This window comes from Dendrobates tinctorius, unplaced genomic scaffold (assembly GCF_039654945.1).
Source record: "Dendrobates tinctorius isolate UK_male_01 unplaced genomic scaffold, ASM3965494v1 ptg000092l, whole genome shotgun sequence".
Lineage (NCBI taxonomy): Eukaryota > Metazoa > Chordata > Amphibia > Anura > Dendrobatidae > Dendrobates > Dendrobates tinctorius.
In genome coordinates, this window is record NW_027361760.1 from 2486384 (window position 1) to 2511681 (window position 25298).

General features: G+C 47.8%; 1 protein-coding gene across 3 annotated transcripts in view; it reads left to right on the forward strand.

Annotated features, from left to right (window-relative positions):
• The window catches only part of ATCAY (ATCAY kinesin light chain interacting caytaxin), a 325480-nt gene that overhangs the window by 278105 nt on the left and 22077 nt on the right, over positions 1-25298 (forward strand). For 2 of the 3 annotated variants that reach the window (XM_073586280.1, XM_073586278.1), the window contains one exon: positions 23669-23704. The exons of the other annotated variant lie outside the window; for it this stretch is intronic. In XM_073586280.1, the coding sequence (XP_073442381.1) occupies positions 23669-23704 (36 nt within the window). The remainder of the gene's footprint in view (positions 1-23668; positions 23705-25298) is intronic. 3 annotated transcript variants of the gene reach the window in all.

Consider the following 25298-nt stretch of genomic DNA (forward strand, 5'->3'; position numbering starts at 1 on the left):
AGTGTGTGCAGAGATTCAAAATCTCCCTTATCCTCTAGTCACTTTGGTCACAGCTGTGCCATCGAGCCTGTCACATAGCGCTCAGATATTCATTGGGCCTCACACAATCCAAAAGTGTCCAGTGTCCAAAAGTGTGTGCAGAGATTCAAAATCTCCCTTATCCTCTAGTCACTTTGGTCACAGCTGTGCCATCGAGCCTGTGACATAGCGCTCAGATATCAGTGGGCCTCACACAATCCAAAAGTGTCCAGTGTCCAAAAGTGTGTGCAGAGATTCAAAATCTCCCTTATCCTCTAGTCACTTTGGTCACAGCTGTGCCATCGAGCCTGTCACATAGCGCTCAGATATTCATTGGGCCTCACACAATCCAAAAGTGTCCAGTGTCCAAAAGTGTGTGCAGAGATTCAAAATCTCCCTTATCCTCTAGTCACTTTGGTCACAGCTGTGCCATCGAGCCTGTCACATAGCGCTCAGATATTCATTGGGCCTCACACAATCCAAAAGTGTCCAGTGTCTAAAAGTGTGTGCAGAGATTCAAAATCTCCCTTATCCTCTAGTCACTTTGGTCACAGCTGTGCCATCGAGCCTGTGACATAGCGCTCAGATATCAGTGGGCCTCACACAATCCAAAAGTGTCCAGTGTCCAAAAGTGTGTGCAGAGATTCAAAATCTCCCTTATCCTCTAGTCACTTTGGTCACAGCTGTGCCATCGAGCCTCTCACATAGCGCTCAGATATTCATTGGGCCTCACACAATCCAAAAGTGTCCAGTGTCCAAAAGTGTGTGCAGAGATTCAAAATCTCCCTTATCCTCTAGTCACTTTGGTCACAGCTGTGCCATCGAGCCTGTGACATAGCGCTCAGATATCAGTGGGCCTCACACAATCCAAAAGTGTCCAGTGTCCAAAAGTGTGCGCAGAGATTCAAAATCTCCCTTATCCTCTAGTCACTTTGGTCACAGCTGTGCCATCGATCCTGTGACATAGCGCTCAGATATCAGTGGGCCTCACACAATCCAAAAGTGTCCAGTGTCCAAAAGTGTGTGCAGAGATTCAAAATCTCCCTTATCCTCTAGTCACTTTTGTCACAGCTGTGCCATCGAGCCTGTCACATAGCGCTCAGATATTCATTGGGCCTCACACAATCCAAAAGTGTCCAGTGTCCAAAAGTGTGTGCAGAGATTCAAAATCTCCCCTGTCCTATAGACACCTTGTACCTTGCTTTACATTACTATATAGTTTGTTGGATTTTGTCTACATTTCTACCAAAAATGAGGAAGGCTGGTGGAAGAGGCCGTGGAATTGGGCGGGGGTTGGCAGCTGGTAATGATGGTGTTGGTGGTGGATCTGATGGTAGTGGCAAGAGCAAAATAGGACCAAATGCAGGAGGTGTTGAGCCTGCGTCATCGTCTGGCTACATAAGGCCTCGAACGCTTAGTTTTCTAGGAGTTGGCAAACCGCTTTTAAAGCCAGAGCATCAGGAAAAAGTTTTGTCTTACATTGCTGACTCAGCCTCCAGCTCTATCGCCTCCTCTTCTTCAGTTGTAAAAAGTAAAAGCACTGAGTCGTCATTGGAGGCTCATGTTCATGAACCACACCTTTCCTTGTGTCCTTCACCCCAACCAAGATTGAAGGATGACGCAGGCCATACTACTGATTACTCCATGGAGCTGTTTTCACATACCATGCCTGGATTATCAAGTCAAATGGTGAATTACCCAGGCCAAGATGAATCTGACATGGAGTGCACTGATGCACAGCCGCTGATGGATGATTCTGCTGGTACATTCACTCAGAGCACTACATTGTCCTCGCAGTGTACAGAGCCAGATTCTGACCCTGATGAGACTCAGGTGCCCCTTCCCGCACACTATACCACCATACACGGTGACACAGAGGAAGGTGCACATGACATAGAAGAGGAGGTGATGGATGACCCAGTTGTTGACCCAGATTGGCATCCATTGGGGGAAGAGGGTGCTGCTTCCAATAGCTCAGATGAGGAGCATCCACAGCAGACATCGACATCGCAACAGCTGTTATCTGGCAGGCCCGTAGCACTCCAAAGACAGGTTCCAAACATTAAAAGAGTTGCTGGACAGCTTGTCCAGAGGGTCAAAAGATCACAGCGTGCTAGGCCGCAAAATGTCTGCCAAAGTAGGAAGAGTGCAGTGTGGCACTTTTTTGAACAAAATCCTAATGATCAGGCCAAGGTTATCTGTAAGAAGTGCGCAAAGACCTTTAGCCGAGGGAAAAATCTGAAAAATTTGAATACCAGTTGCATGCTTAGACATTTAACCAGCATGCACTTGCAAGCGTGGACACAACACCAAACCTCAAGTGCCACATGTGCAACTGATCACAAGGAAGGTAGTCAGCAACGCTACATTGTTTCCCCCACTGTAAGCCCACCGGTTAGCACAGCAGCAAATGTTGAGGTGTCGTTGCAAGGCCACAGCAGTCAGGGAATCCCACTGTTATATCAACGAAAGACTGATTCTAGGCCATCAGAAAGAACACCTGTCACGCTCACCGCCGGCTCCACACTCGCCGCTCCCGCTGCGTCTTCGGCTCCTGCTGCCGCCTCTCCCCGCGCTGGGTGCGCCCGCCGCCTCCGGCGTGCTCCCGTGGCGGGCGCGCGCTCACCTGCACGCCTGTCCTCCACCCCACGCTCTGTCCCGGCGTTCGGCCCGGGGCGCATGCGCACCCTGGGCTCCAGGTCCCACTACAGGCCAAGCCAGGCCTTCTCCCCGCCCTCCTGACCCTGCTGACCTGATCCGGTAACTCCTGCCTCTATAAGAGGCAGCCTCTTCCTCCAGCTCGCCGCCTGATCGTCACTTCCTCTCTCTGTGACTCTGGCTCCAGCCTGCCTGCCTTTTTCCCTGCTGCTCTTACCCTTTCCTCGTGCTTCCTGTCTAACCGTTCCTTGTGTTCCTCCCAGTGCCCGCCATCTCGTCTCCGTGTTCAGCCTGTGCCCTGCGTCTGACCCGTGTCTTGCCGTTCCAGCCTTGCCTGCCTGTATCCTTCAGCCTCCGTTCCTGGCCTCCAGTCCTGCCAGTTCCAGTCCTGCTCATCCTTCCGCCTGCCCGCTGCACCCTCTACTGTGCACCTCCGTCCTCGGGTACCAGCTGCCGTGGTGAGTAGTTTCCCCTGGGCCTGTCCCAAACCCTCCCTGTATAGGGGGTGGTCCACCTGGTCCGCTCGCCCATGGGAGGTTCGCTTGCCGCGGTCCAGTGGGTTCACCCTTGGGAATCCTTACAGAACGATCAGGCCATGGACCCCGCTGGTACTTCTACCCCGACCCAAAAGGAACTTCTGTTCCTGCGGGAAAATCAAGCGAGGATCATGTCGTTCCTCAAATCCATGGAGTCTCGTCTCTCGTCACTACAGGCCTCGGATCCAGGGAGTACCACCCAGATCGCTGGCCTCCAACAGGAGCTAGCCCAGCAGCGCGACACTCAGGCTCATATCCTGAACTGCATGGCCTCGGTGGACAACCGCCTGCTGGCCCTCCAGACCGCGGCCGCAGCCCCGGCACAGCCTGCGGTTGCGCTCCCCTCCCCTCGGCTGGCTAAACCCCCGCGTTATAGTGGCGACCCCAAGATGTGTAGAGGGTTTTTAAATCAATGCCAGCTACATTTTGAGTTGCTGCCACATCAGTACCCCACTTACCGTGCCAAGGTGGCCTTCATCGTGTTCCACTTAGAAGGAGAGGCTCTAGCGTGGGTTAACCCCCTCTGGGAGAGAGACGATCCCGTGGTCACTCAACTTTCCTTTTTTCTAGACACCTTTCGTAAGGTGTTTGATGAACCCGGTCGCCTTGCCTCCGCTACCGAGGCACTGTTCAATCTGCATCAGGGCACGCTTTCAGTAGGTCAGTACGCCATTCGGTTTCGCACCCTGTCCTCAGAGTTGGGTTGGAACAATGAGGCCTTGGTGGGAGCCTTTTGGCGGGGCCTTTCGGGGCGGATCAAGGACGAGCTGGCGGGGCGGGATACCCCCACCTCCTTGGAGGATTTAATCTCTTTGGCCACCCGCATCGACCTCCGCTTTCAAGAACGTTCCCGAGAGCTCGCTAGGGACAGGAGACCTCTCCGCGCTCCTCCGGCCGCTCGGAGTCCACCTCGAGCCCGCTCGACTCCAGCCTCCACGCTCCCGCTACCGGAACCCATGCAAGTGGATCGCCTCAAACCGGTGGAGGAGCGTCGGAGAGAGAGGGTCGAACAGGGGCTCTGTTTCTACTGTGGGAGTGCGTCCCACTTTCTTCGTGCCTGCCCCACTCGTCCGGGAAACGCCTCCGCCTAGGACAGGTAAGAGAGGTCTTCCTAGGTAATTTTGACTCCTCTCTACCCTTGACCCTATCTGTCCTTTTGCACCTGGATTCTAAACGTTCTTCTGAATGGGCCTATATAGATTCTGGGGCGGCCGGTAACTTCATCCAACTTGAGGCGGTTAGGAGACTTGGAATTCCTGTCAGATCCCTGGAGACCCCTCGGCAGATTGCTTCGGTCGACGGTCAACCCCTGCGGGAGTCCGTTACTCAGGTTACCGAAGAGGTGGAGCTTCAGGTCGGAGCCTTACACCGGGAGAAGATAGTATTCTATGTGCTGCCTTCTTTGTCCCATGCCATCCTTCTGGGACTTCCCTGGCTAAGGACCCACGAGCCTATCCTGGATTGGCGCTCTGGTGACGTTCTGCGATGGGGTCGACTTTGTCAAGATAAGTGCTTACTCCCTGTACAGCCGCCGAAATTTCCACGTCCTACGTCGATGTCTACCGAATTACCCTCTGCCTACTGGGCCTTTTTGGATTTCTTCGACAAGAAGGAAGCAGAGGTCCTGCCCCCGCATCGTCCATATGACTGCCCCATCGATCTGCTCCCCGGTTCTACGCCGCCTCGTGGTCGCATCTACCCGCTGTCTCCCTCCGAGACCCAGGCCATGTCCGAATACGTTCAGGAAAACTTGGCCAAAGGCTTTATTCGTAAGTCTTCCTCTCCTGCAGGCGCTGGGTTCTTTTTTGTCAAGAAGAAGGACGGGTCCCTGCGTCCCTGTATTGATTATAGAGGGCTCAACGTTATCACCATCAAGAATAAATATCCTCTGCCCCTCATCCCGGAGTTATTTGACCGTCTACGGGGTGCACGGATCTTCACTAAATTGGATCTTCGAGGGGCCTACAATCTGGTCCGGATCCGCTCCGGTGACGAATGGAAGACCGCCTTCAACACTCGTGATGGCCATTATGAATACCTCGTTATGCCCTTCGGCCTATGCAATGCCCCCGCAGTGTTCCAAGAATTTGTCAATGACATTTTCCGAGATCTTCTTTACTCCTGCGTGGTGGTTTACTTGGACGACATTCTGGTGTTTTCTCCTGATTTGTCCACACATCGAAAAGACGTGCGTCAAGTTTTACTTCGGTTGAGAACACATCGTCTCTACGCCAAGCTGGAAAAATGCGCCTTCGAACAGTCGTCTCTGCCGTTCTTGGGTTATATCATTTCCGATTCTGGCTTGCGCATGGATCCGGGAAAAGTGTCTGCGGTACTCAACTGGCCGCGTCCTCAGGGAATTAAGGCTATCCAACGGTTCCTGGGTTTCGCCAACTATTACCGGCAGTTTATTCCGCACTTTTCCTCTCTGACTGCTCCCATCTCTGCTCTGATCCGAAAGGGAGCCGATCCTCACCACTGGCCTCCTGAGGCCGAGAACGCCTTCCGAACCTTGAGGCAAGCCTTTGCCACAGCCCCGGTGCTACATCGTCCAGAGGCGAACAAACCATTCACCCTAGAGGTAGACGCTTCTGCCACCGGAGCCGGTGCGGTTCTCTCCCAGAGATCTCCTTCCAGTCGCTTGGTGTCCTGCGGCTTCTTCTCCAAGACTTTCTCCCCTGCGGAGAGAAACTATACCATCGGGGACAGAGAGCTGCTTGCCATTAAGTTAGCCTTGGAAGAGTGGCGGCATCTTCTGGAAGGAGCGGTACACCCACTCCACATATTCACCGACCACAAGAATCTAGCCTACATTCAATCAGCACAAAGGCTTAATCCCCGGCAGGCCCGATGGTCATTATTCTTTAACCGGTTCGATTTTGAGCTCCATTTCCGTCCGGGTGAAAAGAATCTCAAAGCGGATGCCCTGTCTCGATCCTTTCTGGTCACCGACAACGAGGAGGAGCTTTCACACATTGTGGAGCCAAGCAAGCTCATCGTAGTCGCGCCTGTTAACCTGACTTCCGTGCCCCCCGGCAAGACTTTTGTCCAAGATGATGACAGGAGGCGAGTTCTACATTGGGGTCACGCTACCAAGTTAGCGGGTCATGCCGGCCTCAAGAAAACATTCTCCCTCATCTCTCGTTTTTATTGGTGGCCTTCTTTGTCTCAAGATGTCCGAAGTTTCATCCTCTCCTGCCCATCGTGTGCCAAGAACAAGGTCCCACGTCAGCCACCCTCCGGTTTTCTGCATCCACTTCCGGTTCCCTCGGCTCCGTGGCAGCATATCGCGATGGATTTTATTACGGATCTACCGCGTTCCTCAGGTCACACGGTCATTCTGGTGGTCGTGGACCGCTTCTCCAAGATGGCCCACTTCATCCCTCTGCCCGGTCTTCCTTCCGCTCCTGACCTGGCGAGAATTTTTATATCTCATGTCTTCCAGATTCATGGCTTCCCCAAGCACATTGTCTCGGACAGAGGGGTTCAGTTTACCTCGCGTTTCTGGAGGGCTCTACGCAAGCTGATGGAGGTAACGTTGGACTTTTCCTCCGCTTATCACCCTCAGTCCAACGGTCAAGCGGAACGCACGAACCAGATCCTCGTAGCATACCTCCGACATTTTTCCAACGGCCATCAAGACAATTGGTCCAACTTGCTTCCTTGGGCCGAATTCGCTTTCAACAACCATACCAGAGAATCCTCCGCCAAGTCGCCTTTCTTTACGGTCTACGGTCAACATCCTGGTATGCCTCTGCCGGTACTCCCGACCTCGGGTGTGCCGGCGGCCGATCTTCTGACCAAGGAGTTCTCCAGGGTCTGGCAGGAGACCAAAACCGCACTTAAGCGAGCACGAGACGGGTTCAAGAAGCACGCCGATAAGAAACGCCTAGATTCTCTGCTGTACCACCCTGGGGATAAAGTTTGGCTATCCTCAAAATTTGTTCGTCTCAAAATTCCCTCCTACAAACTGGGTCCCCGCTACATCGGTCCCTTTGAGGCTCTAGCCCGTATCAATGACGTTGCCTACAAGCTGAAACTCCCCGCTTCACTGCGGATTCCTAATTCGTTTCACGTTTCCCTCTTAAAACCGGTCATACTCAACCAGTTTCATGCTTCTACTGGCAGCGCTCCCGCGCCCGTTTCCGCACAGGATGTCTTTGAGGTTAAGGAAATTCTTGCTATGAAACGATCTAGAGGTAAAACTTTCTTTTTAGTTGACTGGAAAGGTTTTGGCCCTGAGGAGAGATCCTGGGAACCCCGGGAGAACATTCAAGCTCCCCAGATTTTAGCTAAGTTTCTTTCCGGCCGTGGGAAGAGGGGGCGTAAAAGGGGGGGTACTGTCACGCTCACCGCCGGCTCCACACTCGCCGCTCCCGCCGCGTCCTCGGCTCCTGCTGCCGCCTCTCCCCGCGCTGGGTGCGCCCGCCGCCTCCGGCGTGCTCCCGTGGCGGGCGCGCGCTCACCTGCACGCCTGTCCTCCACCCCGCGCTCTGTCCCGGCGTTCGGCCCGGGGCGCATGCGCACCCTGCGCTCCAGGTCCCACTACAGGCCAAGCCAGGCCTTCTCCCCGCCCTCCTGACCCTGCTGACCTGATCCGGTAACTCCTGCCTCTATAAGAGGCAGCCTCTTCCTCCAGCTCGCCGCCTGATCGTCACTTCCTCTCTCTGTGACTCTGGCTCCAGCCTGCCTGCCTTTTTCCCTGCTGCTCTTACCCTTTCCTCGTGCTTCCTGTCTAACCGTTCCTTGTGTTCCTCCCAGTGCCCGCCATCTCGTCTCCGTGTTCAGCCTGTGCCCTGCGTCTGACCCGTGTCTTGCCGTTCCAGCCTTGCCTGCCTGTATCCTCCAGCCTCCGTTCCTGGCCTCCAGTCCTGCCGGTTCCAGTCCTGCTCATCCTTCCGCCTGCCCGCTGCACCCTCTACTGTGCACCTCCGTCCTCGGGTACCAGCTGCCGTGGTGAGTAGTTTCCCCTGGGCCTGTCCCAAACGCTCCCTGTATAGGGGGTGGTCCACCTGGTCCGCTCGCCCAGGGGAGGTTCGCTTGCCGCGGTCCAGTGGGTTCACCCTTGGGAATCCTTACAACACCAACTCCATCACCATCATCAACCCTCTCTCAGTCCGCCCTGTCCACCGCTACTTCCACCATATGCAGCTCTCAAGTCCAGCTCACCCTCCCAGACACTATGAGTAGGTCAAGAAAGTACTCAGTCTCTCATCCGCGTACACTGGGTTTGAACGCCCACATTGCCAAACTAATCTCGTTTGAGATGATGCCCTTTCGGTTGGTGGAAAGCACAGCTTTCCGCGAACTCATGGCCTATGCAGTACCACGCTATGACCTACCCAGTCGCCACTTCTTCTCTCGCAAAGCCATCCCAGCCCTCCACCATCATGTGAAAGACCGCATTGTCCATGCACTCAAGCAGTCAGTGAGCGGAAAGGTGCACCTCACAACTGATGCATGGTCCAGTCGGCATGGCCAGGGCCGTTACGTGTCCATCACTGCGCACTGGGTTAATGTGGTGGATGCAGGGTCCACAGGGGACAGCGGTGGTGGGACAGTGCTGCCTAGCCCACGGTATAGGAAACAGTTGGCTGTAGGCGTTCGACCCTCCTCCTCCAGAAGCGAAAGCTCATCCACAGAGCGCAGTCGTACGAGCACTCCATCTGCAGCTGCCACTGTTGCACACGATGTGTCCCCCTATCGAGCAGCTAGTGGAAAGCGTCAGCAGGCTGTGTTGCAGATGATTTGTTTGGGCAACAGACACACCGCCGAGGTGCTGGCCGAGTACTTGAAGCGACAAACTGAGTCATGGCTGGGCAGTGTACATCTTGAGGCAGGCAAGGTAGTTAGTGATAACGGCCGTAATTTTGTGGCAGCCATAGCCCTTTCAAAACTCAGCCACATACCTTGCTTGGCTCACACCTTGAACCTGGTGGTGCAGTGCTTCCTCAAAAATTATCCGGAGTTAACAGCCCTGCTCCAGAAGGTGCGAAGACTGTGCGCGCACATCCGCCGGTCGCCTGTACACTCCGTTCGTATGCAGAAGCTGCAGCGATTGCTCCACCTTCCCAACCACCGCCTCATTATCGACATTACAACAAGGTGGAACTCCACCCTGCACATGGTGGAGCGGCTGTGCGAGCAGAGGCAGGCCATAATGCATTTGTGGGAGGATACACGGCCAGGCACTTTGAGAGCAGACATGGAGTTGACAGGTGTGCAGTGGTCGAAGCTGAAAGACCTCTGTAAAGTCCTTCAGTGTTTTGAGGAATGCACACGGCTGGTAAGCGCAGACGACGCCATCCTAAGCATGAGCATCCCACTTATGCGTCTGCTCATGCAAACTTTGATGCACCTTAAGGAGCAGGCGTCTGCAGCCAATGTTGATGAGGAGGAAGAGGAGGAGGGAATCCTTGATGACATTCAGCCATTGTCTGCTCAGGGACCTCTCCTGGACGAGGTGGAGGAAGAAGAGGAGGAGGGGGATGATTACTTAGGGGAGGAAGATGCATCTCGTGGGGCAAGTGAAAATGTTGGCTTGGCAAGGTCTAGTACAGGGTTTTGAGCGTGACTGGAGGGATGTGGATTTGCCAGAAAGTGCTCCTCCACCCAGCACTCGCAGTGCATCGTTGACACCGGGAACATTGGCCCACATGTCAGATTATGCCTTGCAGATCCTAAAAAGGGACCCCCGCATTGCCAAAATGATGAACGATGACGACTACTGGTTGGCCAGCATCCTGGATCCACGCTATAAAGGCAAATTACAAAACATCATGCCACTGGAGAACCTTGACCTAATATTGGCTAATAAACAAGCAACTCTGGTAAATCGGTTGCTTGAGGCATTCCCAGCACACAGCAGCGGTGATGGTTCTCACACGAGCCGTACGGGCCGGGGGCAGCTTGGCAGAGGTGTTCGTGGTGCACAAAGCAGAAGTGGCGTTGGAGACATGGGTTTCATGACAATGTTGTGGACTGATTTTTCAAATACCGCTCACACAACTGGTAATACTGCATCGATGGAAAGTGACAGGAGACAGCAGTTGTCAACTATGGTTACAAACTACTTTTCCTCCCATATCGATGTTCTCCCACACAGGTCATTCCCCTTTGACTATTGGGCCGCTAAACTGGACACCTGGCCTGAATTGGCCCAATATGCCTTACAGGAGCTCGCTTGCCCAGCTGCAAGTGTGCTATCGGAAAGAGTCTTCAGTGCAGCTGGATCAATCCTGACAGAAAAAAGGACCCGTCTGTCAACCCAAAATGTGGATGATCTAACCTTCATTAAAATGAACCATGCATGGGTTTCCAAGGATTTTGTCCCACCTTCCCCTGATGACACATAGGGTGACAGAAAAATGGCTTGCTTTGGTCCACCTCTTCCTGGGACTTGACCTATTTCACCTTTTGCATCAGCTGAATGTCCAACATCAACATATGCCACTTTCTAAAACTCCCTAACTGTGCTGCCTCCCCCCCCATGGCCGGGGTCACCACCTAGCGCACGACACCGTGCGAGTGCCGTTGCCCTGGACAGGTGGGTAGGCCGACTCTTGGGCGCAGGCACTGGCACAGGGTCCCTCATAGTGCAATCAAGTGTCTCTGACGGTGGTGGTGCACACCCGCCGTCAGACACACCGCTGTACTATGAGGGGCCCAGTGCCAGTACCGACGCCCACGAGTGGGCCCCCCTTGCTTGGGCAGGGCCCCAGCATTTGCAATCTTTACCTCTCCCTGCTCCTCCGCTGTGTAATCTGGGCCGTCAAATCCATACTGTGCCTGACACCGTCTGAGCCTGCCTCCTGATGTATAGACATATATTTTGAATGTGTACGCTATCCATACATGTTATCCAGGGATACGGTACCCTTTCTAATCTTTGTGCAATCACGTGCAATCCATACTGGGCCTAACACCGTCTGAGCCTGCCTCCTGAGACATATATTTTGAATGTGTACGCTATCCATACATGTTATCTGGGGATACGGTACCCTTTCTAACCTTTGTGCAATCACGTGCAATCCATACTGGGCCTAACACCGTCTGAGCCTGTCTCCTGAGACATATATTTTGAATGTGTACGCTATCCATACATGTTATCTGGGGATACGGTACCCTTTCTCACCTTTGTGCAATCACGTGTAATCCATACTGGGCGTGAGAACGGCTGGCGAGCTGTTAAGCAAGCTACAGCACCTGTGGTTTGCACACGTAAGTTTTTCATTTTTTCAGGAATGACGGTTAGGCCTAATTCCGGAACTTCGGTTGACCTGCACTTACTGGGAAATCATTGTTCGCGGGTAATAATTGTAATCAGTGATCCCCATCACTAACGTTGTTCAGCGGGTTATCTGCACCTGTAAGCGACAAACGCTGGCCTTTTCAGTGTAGCGCACATGCAGCCACGGACATGTAAGGGCATGACACACCAGTTATTGGCCAATCTCATGTGCCGGAGCCTCACGTGTCCCTCTAGTAAGCCGGACTCGGACCGCGGGGCATGACAGAGTCTCGTTCGTTAACGGAATTAAGCTTGCAATGTGTGCATCTGTTCTGTAGCTGGCATGGTTGAGGTTTCCCAGGTGGAGTCGAATTTAACCGTAGGCTCCACTCCTTGTGGTGCCCTTCTGGACATTCCTTTAAGGTTCAGCTTTGCAACCATACTGCCCACGTAAAACAAACACTTTGCCTTCATGAACGCTGTTTGGAGGGTCATGACTCGTGGGAATAACGCCGCCCAATCAATTAACCTGCTAGAGAGATCCTTCGTTGCTCCCAAGCATGACATCACACTCCCTAGGAAGAAGGTAATGCCACTGTGGCGACCGTACTCCTGGGGGCGACACAAGTGCACTGATGCCCAGCCACTGCTCGATGAATCTGCTGTGTAGGGATGTGACTCACTCAGGTGCAGCGGGAGACAATCAGGAGACAGGTTCTTCCAAAGTTCCTGAGGTTTATTTCTGTCATAAACCATAAAACAGCGTATCACCAAAAATAGCCTCTAGCTTAGGCAAACAAAACATAAATGTCCGTGGTTGCAGACTCCGACCGCGAGTCTCAGCACATGCTGGGAGGTGTAGTCCTCCCCACATACAGCTCCCTGTTTCAGGAGCAGGTCACATTATAAGGCTGTAGCCACACCCACGTTCCCAGCAGCTGACTGGTCACATGACTGTGACCTCACCACAGGTCCTTCAAACAAAAACAATAACAATATCTGGTATGCTTTACTTATGCCTTACATTATGGAGATAAGCCATTTATGAGACACATATCTCCCATCAATTACACGACCCTTAGCCCTGCCACATACCTCCCCCCTCTGCCTAAAGCCGTGGGGCTTGGCACTTTCACCTACCAGGCAAGGGATTCTGGAGAGGGCATCGGCATTCCCATGTAGCTTCCCGGCCCTATGCTCTACCTGGAAGCTGAAGTTTTGTAGGGCTAAGAACCAGCGGGTGACCCTAGCATTCTTGCCCTTGGTTTCCCTCATCCACCTGAGTGGGGCATGGTCGGATATTAACCTAAACTTCCGTCCCACCAGGTAGTACCGTAATGTGTCCACTGCCCATTTTATGGCCAAACACTCCTTCTCTACAACTGAGTAATTTCTCTCACAAGAAGTCAACTTCCTACTCAAGTAGAGAACAGGATGCTCCTCCCCACGTATCTCTTGGGAAAGGACAGCTCCTACCCCGACATCTGAGGCATCTGTCTGGAGGACAAATTCACGTTTAAAGTCTGGGGCCACCAAAACGGGTTGCTTACAAAGAGCTCCCTTCATTTCTTGGAAGGCTGACTCTGCTTCTTCAGACCAGCTGACCATCACTGACTTTGTCCCTTTAAGCAGATCAGTTAGAGGTGCAGCCATTGTGACGAAGTTTGGGATGAACCTCCTGTAATATCCCACAATCCCCAGGAAGGCTTTAACTTGCTTCTTTGACAGAGGTCTCGGCCATGTTTGAATTGCCTCCACTTTATTGATTTGGGGTTTGATCTCGCCACGCCCCACTACATATCCGAGGTACTTGGCTTCTTCTCTCCCCAAGGCACACTTCTTCGGGTTTATTGTAAACCCCGCCTCTCTTAGAGCGTCAAACACTGCTTGGACCTTTTCCAGGTGAGTCTCCCAGTCCGGGGTAAAGATGACGATATCATCCAGGTATGCGGCAGCGTATAGCTTATGAGGTGCAAGGATTCTATCCATCGCCCTCTGGATGGTTGCTGGAGCTCCCTGTAGGCCAAACGGCATCCGGACATACTGGAAGCACCCGTCTGGTGTGGAGAATGTCGTCTTCTCCTTGGCTTCCTGTGCCATGGGGATCTGCCAATATCCCTTGGTCAGATCCAAAGTGGTTATGTACCTGGCAGGTCCAAGTCTCTCGATGAGCTCATCAACGCGTGGCATGGGATAAGCGTCGAACTTGGTGTTAAATATTAATAATCCGTTAATTTCTTATAAGACCCAGTTCTGTAGAATGCTTTAGCTTACACGACATAGGCTATTTTTAAGCTTGGCTCATGGTAGAAAGACAGCTCCATATATGTAGAGATCACGTGTTTCAAGAGACGTATATAATTCATGGCTAACTGTAGAGGGGGCTGTCTTCTTCCCTCACCATCATGAGAGACGGACACGAAGATGTCGCCTGTGTTGGGCCATGACACGACATAACAGCTGGTATATTACTTGACGGGGATGTGAGAAGCCGAACTGAGACACAGCAGCCATTTGCTATTCAGGATCTCGGAGAGAAGAAGAATACATGCTGCTTTGCTATGAACAATGGACAATTTCTCTTTCACCTATTTTTATTCACCTGTTTTTCTGTAATAACCTTTCTTTGATGGAAGAAACCAAATAAACCACTATATTTTTATCTGGTAACTAGTCCTGAGTATTTTACAGGATATGCATTATTTTACATTGGAGAGCCAGCCAGATCTGAATTTTTGTACTTTTTTGCGGATTTCCTTCAACTTGCACACACGGGGGATTGGACTTTGCTAACGTCAAATCATATGTGCAAGTTATCGGGAATTCCACTACTTACAAGAATCACATGGAACCTAGAAGTAAGAAGTACCAGATAGATTGAGAAGTACTACAAGTGCCAAAAGTACCAGACCTAAGCCAGACGTGTGAAGACAGGAACCCAGCGTTGTCCATCAAAGGAGCTGAGACATTTCAAGGTAAGATAAAATGGATGTCATTAATTGTCTTGCTAAGCAGAGTAAATTGAAATTTAAGTCTGTAGACAATTCTAATTCAGAAGTTTTATGGTTAAGTTTATATGCCGAGTGTGAACTCGAGAATCAGAGGTTAGATTCTAAGTTTTTCAATAGAGAAAGAGAGAGATTAAAAAATATTCTACAGATGGTAGATATATTTCATAGATCTGTGTCAGAGAAATCTAAAAATGATTGTGTAGAGGATAGTGATATTCCCGAGATTCACTGTAATGTGGAGAAACAGTTACAAGTAGCAGTCATTGAAGGTGACCTTGCAGACGTGGAACAAGATGGAGAAGTAGGAGGAGACTTCAGAACTGACGTAGAGGACGTACAAGGGAAAGACGTACCACTAAAAATAGAAGACTCACAGGCCCAAACCCGAAGTAGCGTGAGGAAGAATTTGATAAAAATATGCCAAATAATTCCTGCTTATGACAACAAAATAGATGTTTATAGAAACTCTGAGATCTTTGAAAGTTGTTCTGATAACTTTGATTTATCTAACGAGGAGAAGAATCAGTTGTTCAAAATGTGGATCCCTGTAAATTTTGCAAGGAGATTGTCTTTAAAGTTATCTGGTGAAACACATGAGAATTTAACTGATAAGGACAGATTAAAAATTCTCATTTTTTGTTCATCAAATGAAAATCATCCAGATATTGATATTCTTCAAAAATTAAGGATTGGTCGGAAGGAATGTATTTTTACGTTCATGTCCATATATGAACGTTTGTACAAAATGCTGAGTGAGAATGTCAAAACACCGTCCCTCATAAGGAGTTTTGTAAGCAAATTTTGGTTTCTAAATCCTGCATCTCGTGTTATTGCGTCACAAAAAGATTCTTTGTTTGAATGTGCGCAATTTCTTGATTTTGCCAGGAAACACGAGAATCGTGAAAGGAAAATAAATTGTGCTAATTTTGGAAAGACAGGCAGAGTAAAATCTTATCAGAAGCCTGTATTAGCAAAACCTTCTAAAATGAGTTTTCCCCAAAATCAAATCTACGAAGAAAGAAAAAGAAAATCACATGTTTGTTATAAACCATATGGAATGATGCAAAAGAACACCGAAAAGACACAAATTGAATTAAGAAAAATGATGAGTTCTGATTTTCTTTCTGTAACAAAGATGGCCGAATTTAACAGACAGAAACAGGTGGTGAGTGACATCATGGCCTGTAAACTGAATACTCTGCTCCAAGAATCTATCAGCTTTAAAATGGCAAGAACCTTTCAGGATATTTTTTGCAGAGAAATAAGTATGGGTGTAGGAATTGGCTAGAAAAAGTAATTATATATATATATTGTGTAACAGTGTTATACAATTAGTGAGTTATATGTAATTATTTTATAGAGTATAATCCTGTAGTTTTATGGTTTGTGGATATATACATAGTCATACAGTATATATAGAGTGTTTGTAGAAGTAGAAATAGTAGAACTGTATTTTTTAATGAAAATTAAAATCTACATCAGTAATAATATTTAGAATATGAATATGATATTAATCTTATTTTTTATGTTTCCTTAGAATTTTCATTTCAAAGCAGGACTTAATCGAGAAAAATTCTCTTCCAAGGATTTATGCCTTTATTTACACAGGATGTTGCAATAATTGCATGATTTTATATATCTAACCCTTAAAAGGAAATAACTAATTGCTTTTTAAAATGTTCTGGGTGTGTGTTTTTTTACTGCATGGTTTGAATGACAACCTCAACAGGTGAAAATTTCAACCTTGTTCTAATAATAAGTATACCATACCAGTATACTATGTCCCTGTTCCTTAGGAAAAGAATTTTAAAGGGGGTCTCAACTTTTGCAAAGCAATGGAATTTTTTCCAGGCCTAAATGTCAAGTATAGCTATACATATATATTTATGTCATGTGTATTTGGGGAATATTCAAAGAAATATTAAGAGACTAAATTGAAATAGTTTACAATGCATTGATAATTAGGATAATTTGGGTTAAAATACGTGTATTCATCACACTTTCATATGTGAAACTTAATATGTGACTCTGAGTGACAGTGACTGAGTGTATGAGCAGCTGCTGAGCGAGTAATGTGATACGTTTGTGAGACCTCAGGATCCTGAATGCATGAGAGAAAAAAAAAAAAAACCCCAAAGCTTTTATCTTTAGGAAATTAGAATATTAAGATACATAATGAAATATTATCTATACAAACATATATTTCTATATTTCTATAGTAATTATTATTTCTTGATTTAGTTAATTGTGGATAAGTGCAATCGCACAACAAAATAGAAAATAGTTTAGGAAGAAAATCTATTCTTTCCTTATCAGCTTTAGCTCTTTTAAACAGGCACCAGCACAGAGCCTGGTATTCACCAGCTGCATCTGGGAATAGTGGACCTTCCTTCTCTGTCCAAGTGTGTTACATTTAAATTAATTTTTCCAAAGGATAATTTTATGATATTCAAATTAATTTTGATGGTTACACATCTTCAGACAAATAATGGTATAAGCAGGTATAAATTCACATAATTTATACATTAATTATTTTTAATTTTGGTTTTGATAAATGAATTATTTCATGAAACAATATTTTTTGGTATTAAGGGAGAAATATGTTTTTTATCCTGACTACATAATCACATTTGATTAATACTTCTTCTTCACACATTTTAATAGGAAAAAATATTAATAAGGTACAATGGTATAAGTATTGGGTATAATAACAAGTATTATAAAGAGTCATTTCTTTACACTAAGAGGAATTACATGCAAAGTTGCATAATTTGAAGACATAACTACTCTGCATCAACATAAAGGCCTTATTCTTATTTTTATTTTTATTCTTATTTTTCATTATTTTTAATTCTTTCACCAATATTTAGTAAAGTAATATCTACTGAGAATATTGCTTCATTAAATATAGCAATTATATGGTTCTATTACTAAGGAAAATGTTTCACTTCTGAGTTATATGCAACAATTCTTTTATTCATTCATTCGCTCACTCATATATTCTTATTTTGGTTCATGGCTATACATTCCTACATATTATTAGTATAATAAATATATTCCTTATTAATAAAGATGAAAACACTGGTTACATAAAACACAGTGACACCTATGGGTTGAAAAAGGTAATTACACCTATGACATAAAAATGTTCTATCACATGAAAAAAATGGATAATAATGTATTATCACTTATTATTGGTTTATTATTTCAAATATTGAAATCCATATACAGTACAAATTCTGATAATAATTATATGGATATTACTGATTGCTATGGTACGCTGTGATATTATGGGATAGGGAAATTACCAGATTTGGTATAGAATAGGGAATGAAGACTTCAAGCAAGATACTGAAATTATGTTAATAAAGACTTTTCACATTTCTAAACTTCATTGATTTTTATCAGTTGCAAGAAGAAGAATGCCGCGATCCAGAAGTCCCAGAAGGTAACAAAGCTATGATTACTGAGTAATAGACTGTGTTAATTACAAGTGCAGTATCCACCACTGACAGTCACAAGTGCAGTATCCACCACTGACAGTCACAATTAAAGTGTCTAACCTGACAACCAGAGGACGATGATCCTATGATGCTGAGATGAACGGTGTTATCACGTTCTTATCAAGTTCCAGAGGTTTTCAATCACCTGAAAAGCTTCGATGAAAGCTGGTGAACAATGAAGGTAATTATCAGGAAGCTACAACCCTGACATATGTCCTGTGCATTAGGACAAGGACTGGTTATGGTGCTATGTTTAGCAAGGAAGAGTCATTTTAACCCTTGCTTTGCTGACCAAAGACGTCACACCTGTTCAAAGACCAGTACCGATGGAGGATTCCAGAATATCCAAGGCGAGCCAATGTAAGCCCAGGTTTTTAAAGATAACACTGCACAGATATTAAAGCTGCATAGACTTTGTTTTCGTATTAACATTTGAAATTATGGACTTTGATTTGATACACAACACATCTATATGCTATAAGAAAACTGTATTTTTAAAAGAACCAAGAAGAAGACAGAAGACATCAAAATGAAGACCAGATGACATCAGATGATGATGACTGGACCTGAGATGCTTCAATTTAGACTTAGGGAAGTATAATTATACATATTTTATATGAATATTGTTCACGACTTACCATAACATGAATTCACATCAATTATGTCATTGAGTACTTATAACGGTAATCTAATATTATTATTATTATTATTATTATTTATTGATATTAAATTATTTTGTCAAAGAAGAAGAAAAGAAGAAAGAAGATCTTGTTATATTTGAGGGTTCCAATTAATGTCTGTCTCCCTCAAAAGGGGGAATTGTTAAATATTAATAATCCGTTAATTTCTTATAAGACCCAGTTCTGTAGAATGCTTTAGCTTACACGACATAGGCTATTTTTAAGCTTGGCTCATGGTAGAAAGACAGCTCCATATATGTAGAGATCACGTGTTTCAAGAGACGTATATAATTCATGGCTAACTGTAGAGGGGGCTGTCTTCTTCCCTCACCATCATGAGAGACGGACACGAAGATGTCGCCTGTGTTGGGCCATGACACGACATAACAGCTGGTATATTACTTGACGGGGATGTGAGAAGCCGAACTGAGACACAGCAGCCATTTGCTATTCAGGATCTCGGAGAGAAGAAGAATACATGCTGCTTTGCTATGAACAATGGACAATTTCTCTTTCACCTATTTTTATTCACCTGTTTTTCTGTAATAACCTTTCTTTGATGGAAGAAACCAAATAAACCACTATATTTTTATCTGGTAACTAGTCCTGAGTATTTTACAGGATATGCATTATTTTACACTTGGAGACCTCATTCAGCTTCCGGTAATCGTTGCAGAACCTCCATTCACCATCAGGTTTTGGGACCAGGACAATCGGGCTCGACCAGCCGCTCTTGGATTCCTCAATGACCCCGAGCTTCAACATACGCTGCACCTCCTTGGAGATTACCTCTTGCCGGGCCTCAGGAATACGATATGGTTTCACGTTCACCCGCACATGTGGCTCGGTCAGAATTTCGTGCTCCACCACCTTCGTGCACCCCGGCAACTCTGAGAACAGGTCGCGGTTTTTCTGGAGTAACTCCCGGCATTGCTGCTTCTGGGCCTTCGATAGAGTCTCCGCTATCGTAACGGCTCCAACCTCCCCTTCTAGGTTGCCCAGCAAGCACGGAGTTACCACTGGCTCTCTATCTTGCCACGGCTTGATAAGGTTAACATGGTAAACCTGGTATGGCTTCTGTCTTCCGGGTTGGTGGATTTTGTAGTTTACGTCACCCAGCTTCTCCACCACCTCATATGGCCCTTGCCACTTGGCCAAGAACTTACTTTCCACCGTCGGGATTAGCACGAGAACTCGGTCTCCCGAATTGAACTGCCTCACTCTGGCTGACCGGTTGTAGACCCTGGCCTGAGCCTCTTGTGCCTGGCGGAGATGTTCTTTAACAATGGGCATCACGTTCGCAACCCTCTGCTGCATCAGTGCCACATGCTCAATGACGCTTCTGTGGGGCGTGACTTCGGCTTCCCAGGTTTCCTTGGCTATATCTAGGAGACCTCGCGGATGCCGGCCGTACAGAAGCTCGAAGGGGGAGAACCCCGTGGAGGCCTGGGGAACTTCACGGATAGAAAACAGTAAATACGGTAAGAGACAATCCCAGTCTCTACCATCTTCCTCTATGACTTTTCTCAGCATGCTCTTCAGGGTCTTGTTAAACCTCTCAACCAGGCCATCTGACTGCGGATGGTACACTGAAGTCCTCAGCTGGGAAATTTGCAAGACTCTGCACAATTCTCTCATCACCTTGCTCATAAAAGGTGTCCCCTGGTCGGTCAGGATCTCCTTCGGCAAACCCGTCCGGGAAAACACATGGACCAGCTCACGGGCTATACTCTTCGCGGATGAGTTTCTCAGGGGAATGGCCTCAGGATAGCGTGTGGCATAGTCCAGGATGATTAATATATACTGATGGCCCCGAGCTGATTTAACTAAGGGACCGACCAAGTCCATGGCAATTCTCTCAAATGGCACCTCAATAATGGGCAGTGGCACAAGAGGGTTCCGAAAATGAGATGTGGGGGCAGTTAACTGACATGTCGGGCAGAACCTGCAATAGTTTACTATTTCCCGGTGACACCCAGGCCAATAGAACCTCTGTACAATCCGTTCCTGGGTTTTTTCCACCCCCAGGTGTCCCCCCAAGATGTGTGAATGGGCCATGTCCAACACTTTTCGTCTATAGGGGCCTGGTACTATTAACTGCTCTGCCACCTCCTCCCTTATTTTCGTGACCCGGTACAACAATTCCCCACTCAACATAAAATGGGGAAACCTGGTGTCTGCTCCCGGCTCTTGTGCAACCCCATTAATGACGGTGACATTGTTAAAGGCTTCCCTTAGTGTGGGGTCCCTATGTTGGGCAGTCCCAAAATTCTCCCCAGCCACCCCTAACTCCGGGATGTCAGGTACAGGGGACCCTTCCTCTTCATCCCCAACAAGGACACATAAAGGAAACTCGTCTGCCTCTGGTGGTGGCGATACCTCAGTGGGGTGGATTGGTTCCCTGCTCTTGCTAGCACACTCAGAACCCATCCCCCACAGATCCCAAAACAGACAGAAATCCCGGCCAATAATTATGGGATGCAACAAGTCTCGAACAACGCCAACTTCATGCGACTCGGTGCCATGCGCCATTTCAATCTTCACCCTAGCCATAGGGTAGTCCTTTGCATCGCCATGTATGCACCGAACACCAATCTTTTTACCCGGGAGTATGTTTAGAGGAAAACTGGCCCTCACAAGGGTCACCAAGCTCCCGGAGTCCAGAAGCGCCATTACTGCTCGACCGTTCACCTTCATGGGACACGCTTGTGGCCCCTTGTTAGGTAGCGAGTTCACACTGCAAGCTGGATATGCGTAGTATGAACTACGGTGTCCCATGCTGCAGTCCATCTGCTCGGTGGTCTAGGGACAACGGGCCGCTATATGTCCTGGCCCATGACACTTCCAGCAAATAACACCCGAGGGGACCTTGGGCACTGCCTCCCCCGCCCCTTTTGACCTTGGACGCACCACCCCTTTTTGTGACTCCGCCCCCTGCTGGGATCCCCAATACGGAATGGGCTGCTTCCCTAAGGAACCTTCCATCCCCTGGTATCTCTCGACCAGCCCAACCAGTTCATCAGCATTTTGGGGATCACCCTGGGCAACCCAAGTCTGTAGAGGTCTCGGCAGAGAATGCACAAACCGATCCATCACAACTCGCTCTACCATCTGTGCAGGGGAAGCCGACTCTGGCTGCAGACATTTCTGGACCAGGTGCAACAGGTCAAACATTTGGGTGCGCGGGGGTTTGTCCCAGTGATAGGCCCAACGATGAACTCTCTGTGCCCTGGTAGTCATTCTTACCCCCAAGCGGGCGAGAATTTCTGCTTTTAATTTGGGATACTCTCTGGCATCTTGTACCGTCAGGTCAAAGTACGCCTTCTGGGGCTCCCCCATTAGGTATGGGGCCAGTACCTCCGCCCACCGCTCTGGCTGAAGTTTTTCCCTCTCAGCCACCCTTTCAAACACCGTCAAGAAGGCCTCAACATCATCCTCAGGGGTCATTTTTTGTAATGCGCGTCTTACCGCCTTCTCGACGTCGGTGGCATCAGCCCGACCTGGGGTTGGGGCGCTCGTCCTGCCCTCCTGGATGGCGGTTGCCAGAAGCTGCATCTGCTGCCGTTGTTCCTGCTGGCTCTGCTGGAACTGCTGCCGCTGCTCCTGCTGGCTTTGCTGGATCTGCTGTAACAACAGCTTGTTGGTTTCCTGCTGCAGTGCCTGCGACTGGACAAGGTGTTTCATGAGGTCCTCCATGATTCCCGGCAGTGCTTGTTGCCCCGCTGCAAACTTCACCCAGGACATGCAGCAACTGTCTCAAGTCTCTGCTGGGACCACTGCCCGCACGTGTACCACCAATTGTAGGGATGTGACTCACTCAGGTGCAGCGGGAGACAATCAGGAGACAGGTTCTTCCAAAGTTCCTGAGGTTTATTTCTGTCATAAACCATAAAACAGCGTATCACCAAAAATAGCCTCTAGCTTAGGCAAACAAAACATAAATGTCCGTGGTTGCAGACTCCGACCGCGAGTCTCAGCACATGCTGGGAGGTGTAGTCCTCCCCACATACAGCTCCCTGTTTCAGGAGCAGGTCACATTATAAGGCTGTAGCCACACCCACGTTCCCGGCAGCTGACTGGTCACATGACTGTGACCTCACCACAGGTCCTTCAAACAAAAACAATAACAATATCTGGTATGCTTTACTTATGCCTTACATTATGGAGATAAGCCATTTATGAGACACATATCTCCCATCAATTACACGACCCTTAGCCCTGCCACAGCTGGTACATTGACCCAGACCACTACATTCCCCTCGCACGCTACCCGGCCTGAATCTGACCCTGATGAAACTCAGGTTACCCTTCCCATATACAGTTCCATCTTACACGGTGACAAAGAGGAAGCTGCAGATGAAAGTGCAGGTTCGGCCCACCCGCCATCAGACACACCACCGTACTATCAGGGGCCCTGTGCCAGTGCCGTCGCCAACGAGTGGGCCCCCCCTGCTTGCCCAGGATCACAGCACTTGCAAAGTTGAAATACTGTACAGTGAGATGGAAGATGGGGACGACGAGGAGTCTAGACTAGTACAGGGATTCCCTAGCGAGGAGACTTATTTGATTGTTTTCAATGTTGGGACAGCAATTTTTGGGGAGCACTATACTCTGGAGAATGATAGATGGGGCCCACCATACACTGGAACATTCCAAAGGTGGACATCAGACACTGGAGCAGCATTTACAGGGCCCATTATACACTAGAGCATTAGAAATGGGGCCCATTATGTTTGGAGCATTATTATTATTATTATTATATTTATTCCCCATTGACTTACATTGGGTTTCGTGTTTCGGGACGACCCCGACTTTTCCCTATAATCGGACGATCTTGCTCGACCCGACTTTTGGAAAAGTCGGGTTTCACGAAACGAAACTCGACCCTAAAAAAACAAAAGTCGCTCAACTCTACTGAGGAGTGTATATAATTGAAAAGTATGAGAAACTACCTAACAGTGTTTAAAATATTATAAATTTTGGAATTTCTCTTATAAATGAACTGTCACTAAATTCTGTATTTTTGTTGAAGGTTTGATGACGAAAGAATAAAAGCTAGGAGAGAAAGGTAAGCAGTAATTTTCCGTGAATAAATTCCAAACCTAGAAAAGTGCCCTGGCTTTCATTATTAAATTGTATTTCAATCATTTTTATTGGATTTTTTTAAAAGAAATATAGGGAAGGGAAGCAGGTGAGGGAAAATAGGGGTAAGAAATCATATTTATTAAGAGGATACAAATTAACCCCTTACCTACAATTGACGTAATATTCCGTCCATGTGACCATGGACCTAATTACCATGGACGGAATATTACGTCATCGCGATCAGCGGCGCCCACGTGGTGAGCGCCGCTGATCGCGGCCGAGTGTCAGCTAATTATCATAGCTGACACCCGGCACAATGTGTCAGGGGCGGTCACGGACCGCCCCCGACACGTTAACCCCTTGCACACCGCGATCAAACGCGATCGCGGTGTACCGGGGGTTAAAGGGAAGCATCGGCAGGGAGGGGGCTCCCTCCGTGCTTCCCTGAGCCCCCCACGGCAGCGCAATGTGCAGCGCTGCTGCGGGGGGCTCCTTTCCTCCAGGCCCCCGAATCCAAGATGGTGACGGGGGCCTTCGGGGGCCTGAGGAAGCTGGCTTCCTCAGTGCCTGCAAAGCGCAGGCATGAGGAAGTCTGCAGCAGTGCCTGTGTCAGATCGCTGATCTGTCACAGTGATCTGTGATGTGACAGATCAGCGACAAGGTAATAAAGTAAAAAAAAAAAAAAAAAGTGTTAAAAATAATTTAAAAAAAAATCGCTAAATAAATTAGTAAAAAAAAAAAAAATATTCCCCAATAAATCCATTTTTTCAAAATAAAAAAACCCAAAAACAATAAAAGTACACATATTTGGTATCGCCGTGTCCATAATGACCTGCCCTATAAAACTGTCCCATTAGTTAACCCCTTTAGCGAGCCCCTTAAAAAATAAAAATAAAAAACGAAGCAAAAAATAATGATTTATTATCATACCACCGAACAAAAAGTGCAATAACGCGTGATCAAAAAGACGCATATAAATATGCATGGTACCGCTGAAAACGTCATCTTGTCCCGCAAAAAACGAGCTGCCATACAGCATCATCCGCAAAAAAATAAAAAAGTTATAGCTCGCAGAATAAATCGATACAAAAATAATTATTTTTTATATAAAATTGTTTTCATTGCAAAAAACCGACAAAACATAAAAAAACGACCTAAATGAGGTATCGCTGTAACCGTACTGACCCGAAGAATAAAACCGCTTTATCAATTTTACCGCACGCGGAACGGTGTAAACGCACCCCCCCAAAAGAAATTCATGAAACGCTGGTTTTTGTTCATTCTGCGCCCCAAAAATCGGAATAAAAAGCGATCAAAAAATGTGACATGCCCGAAAATGGTACCAATAAAAACGTCAACTCGTCCCGCAAAAAATAAGACCTCACATGACTCGGTGGGTCAAAATACGGAAAAATTATAGCTCACAATATGTGGTGATGCAAAAACTATTTTTACAATAAAAAGCGTCTTTTAGCGTGCGACAGCCGCCAAACATAAAAACCGCCATAAATCGTAAATCAAACCCCCCGTTATCACCCCCTTAGTTAGGGAAAAATAATAAAACTAAAAGAAAATGT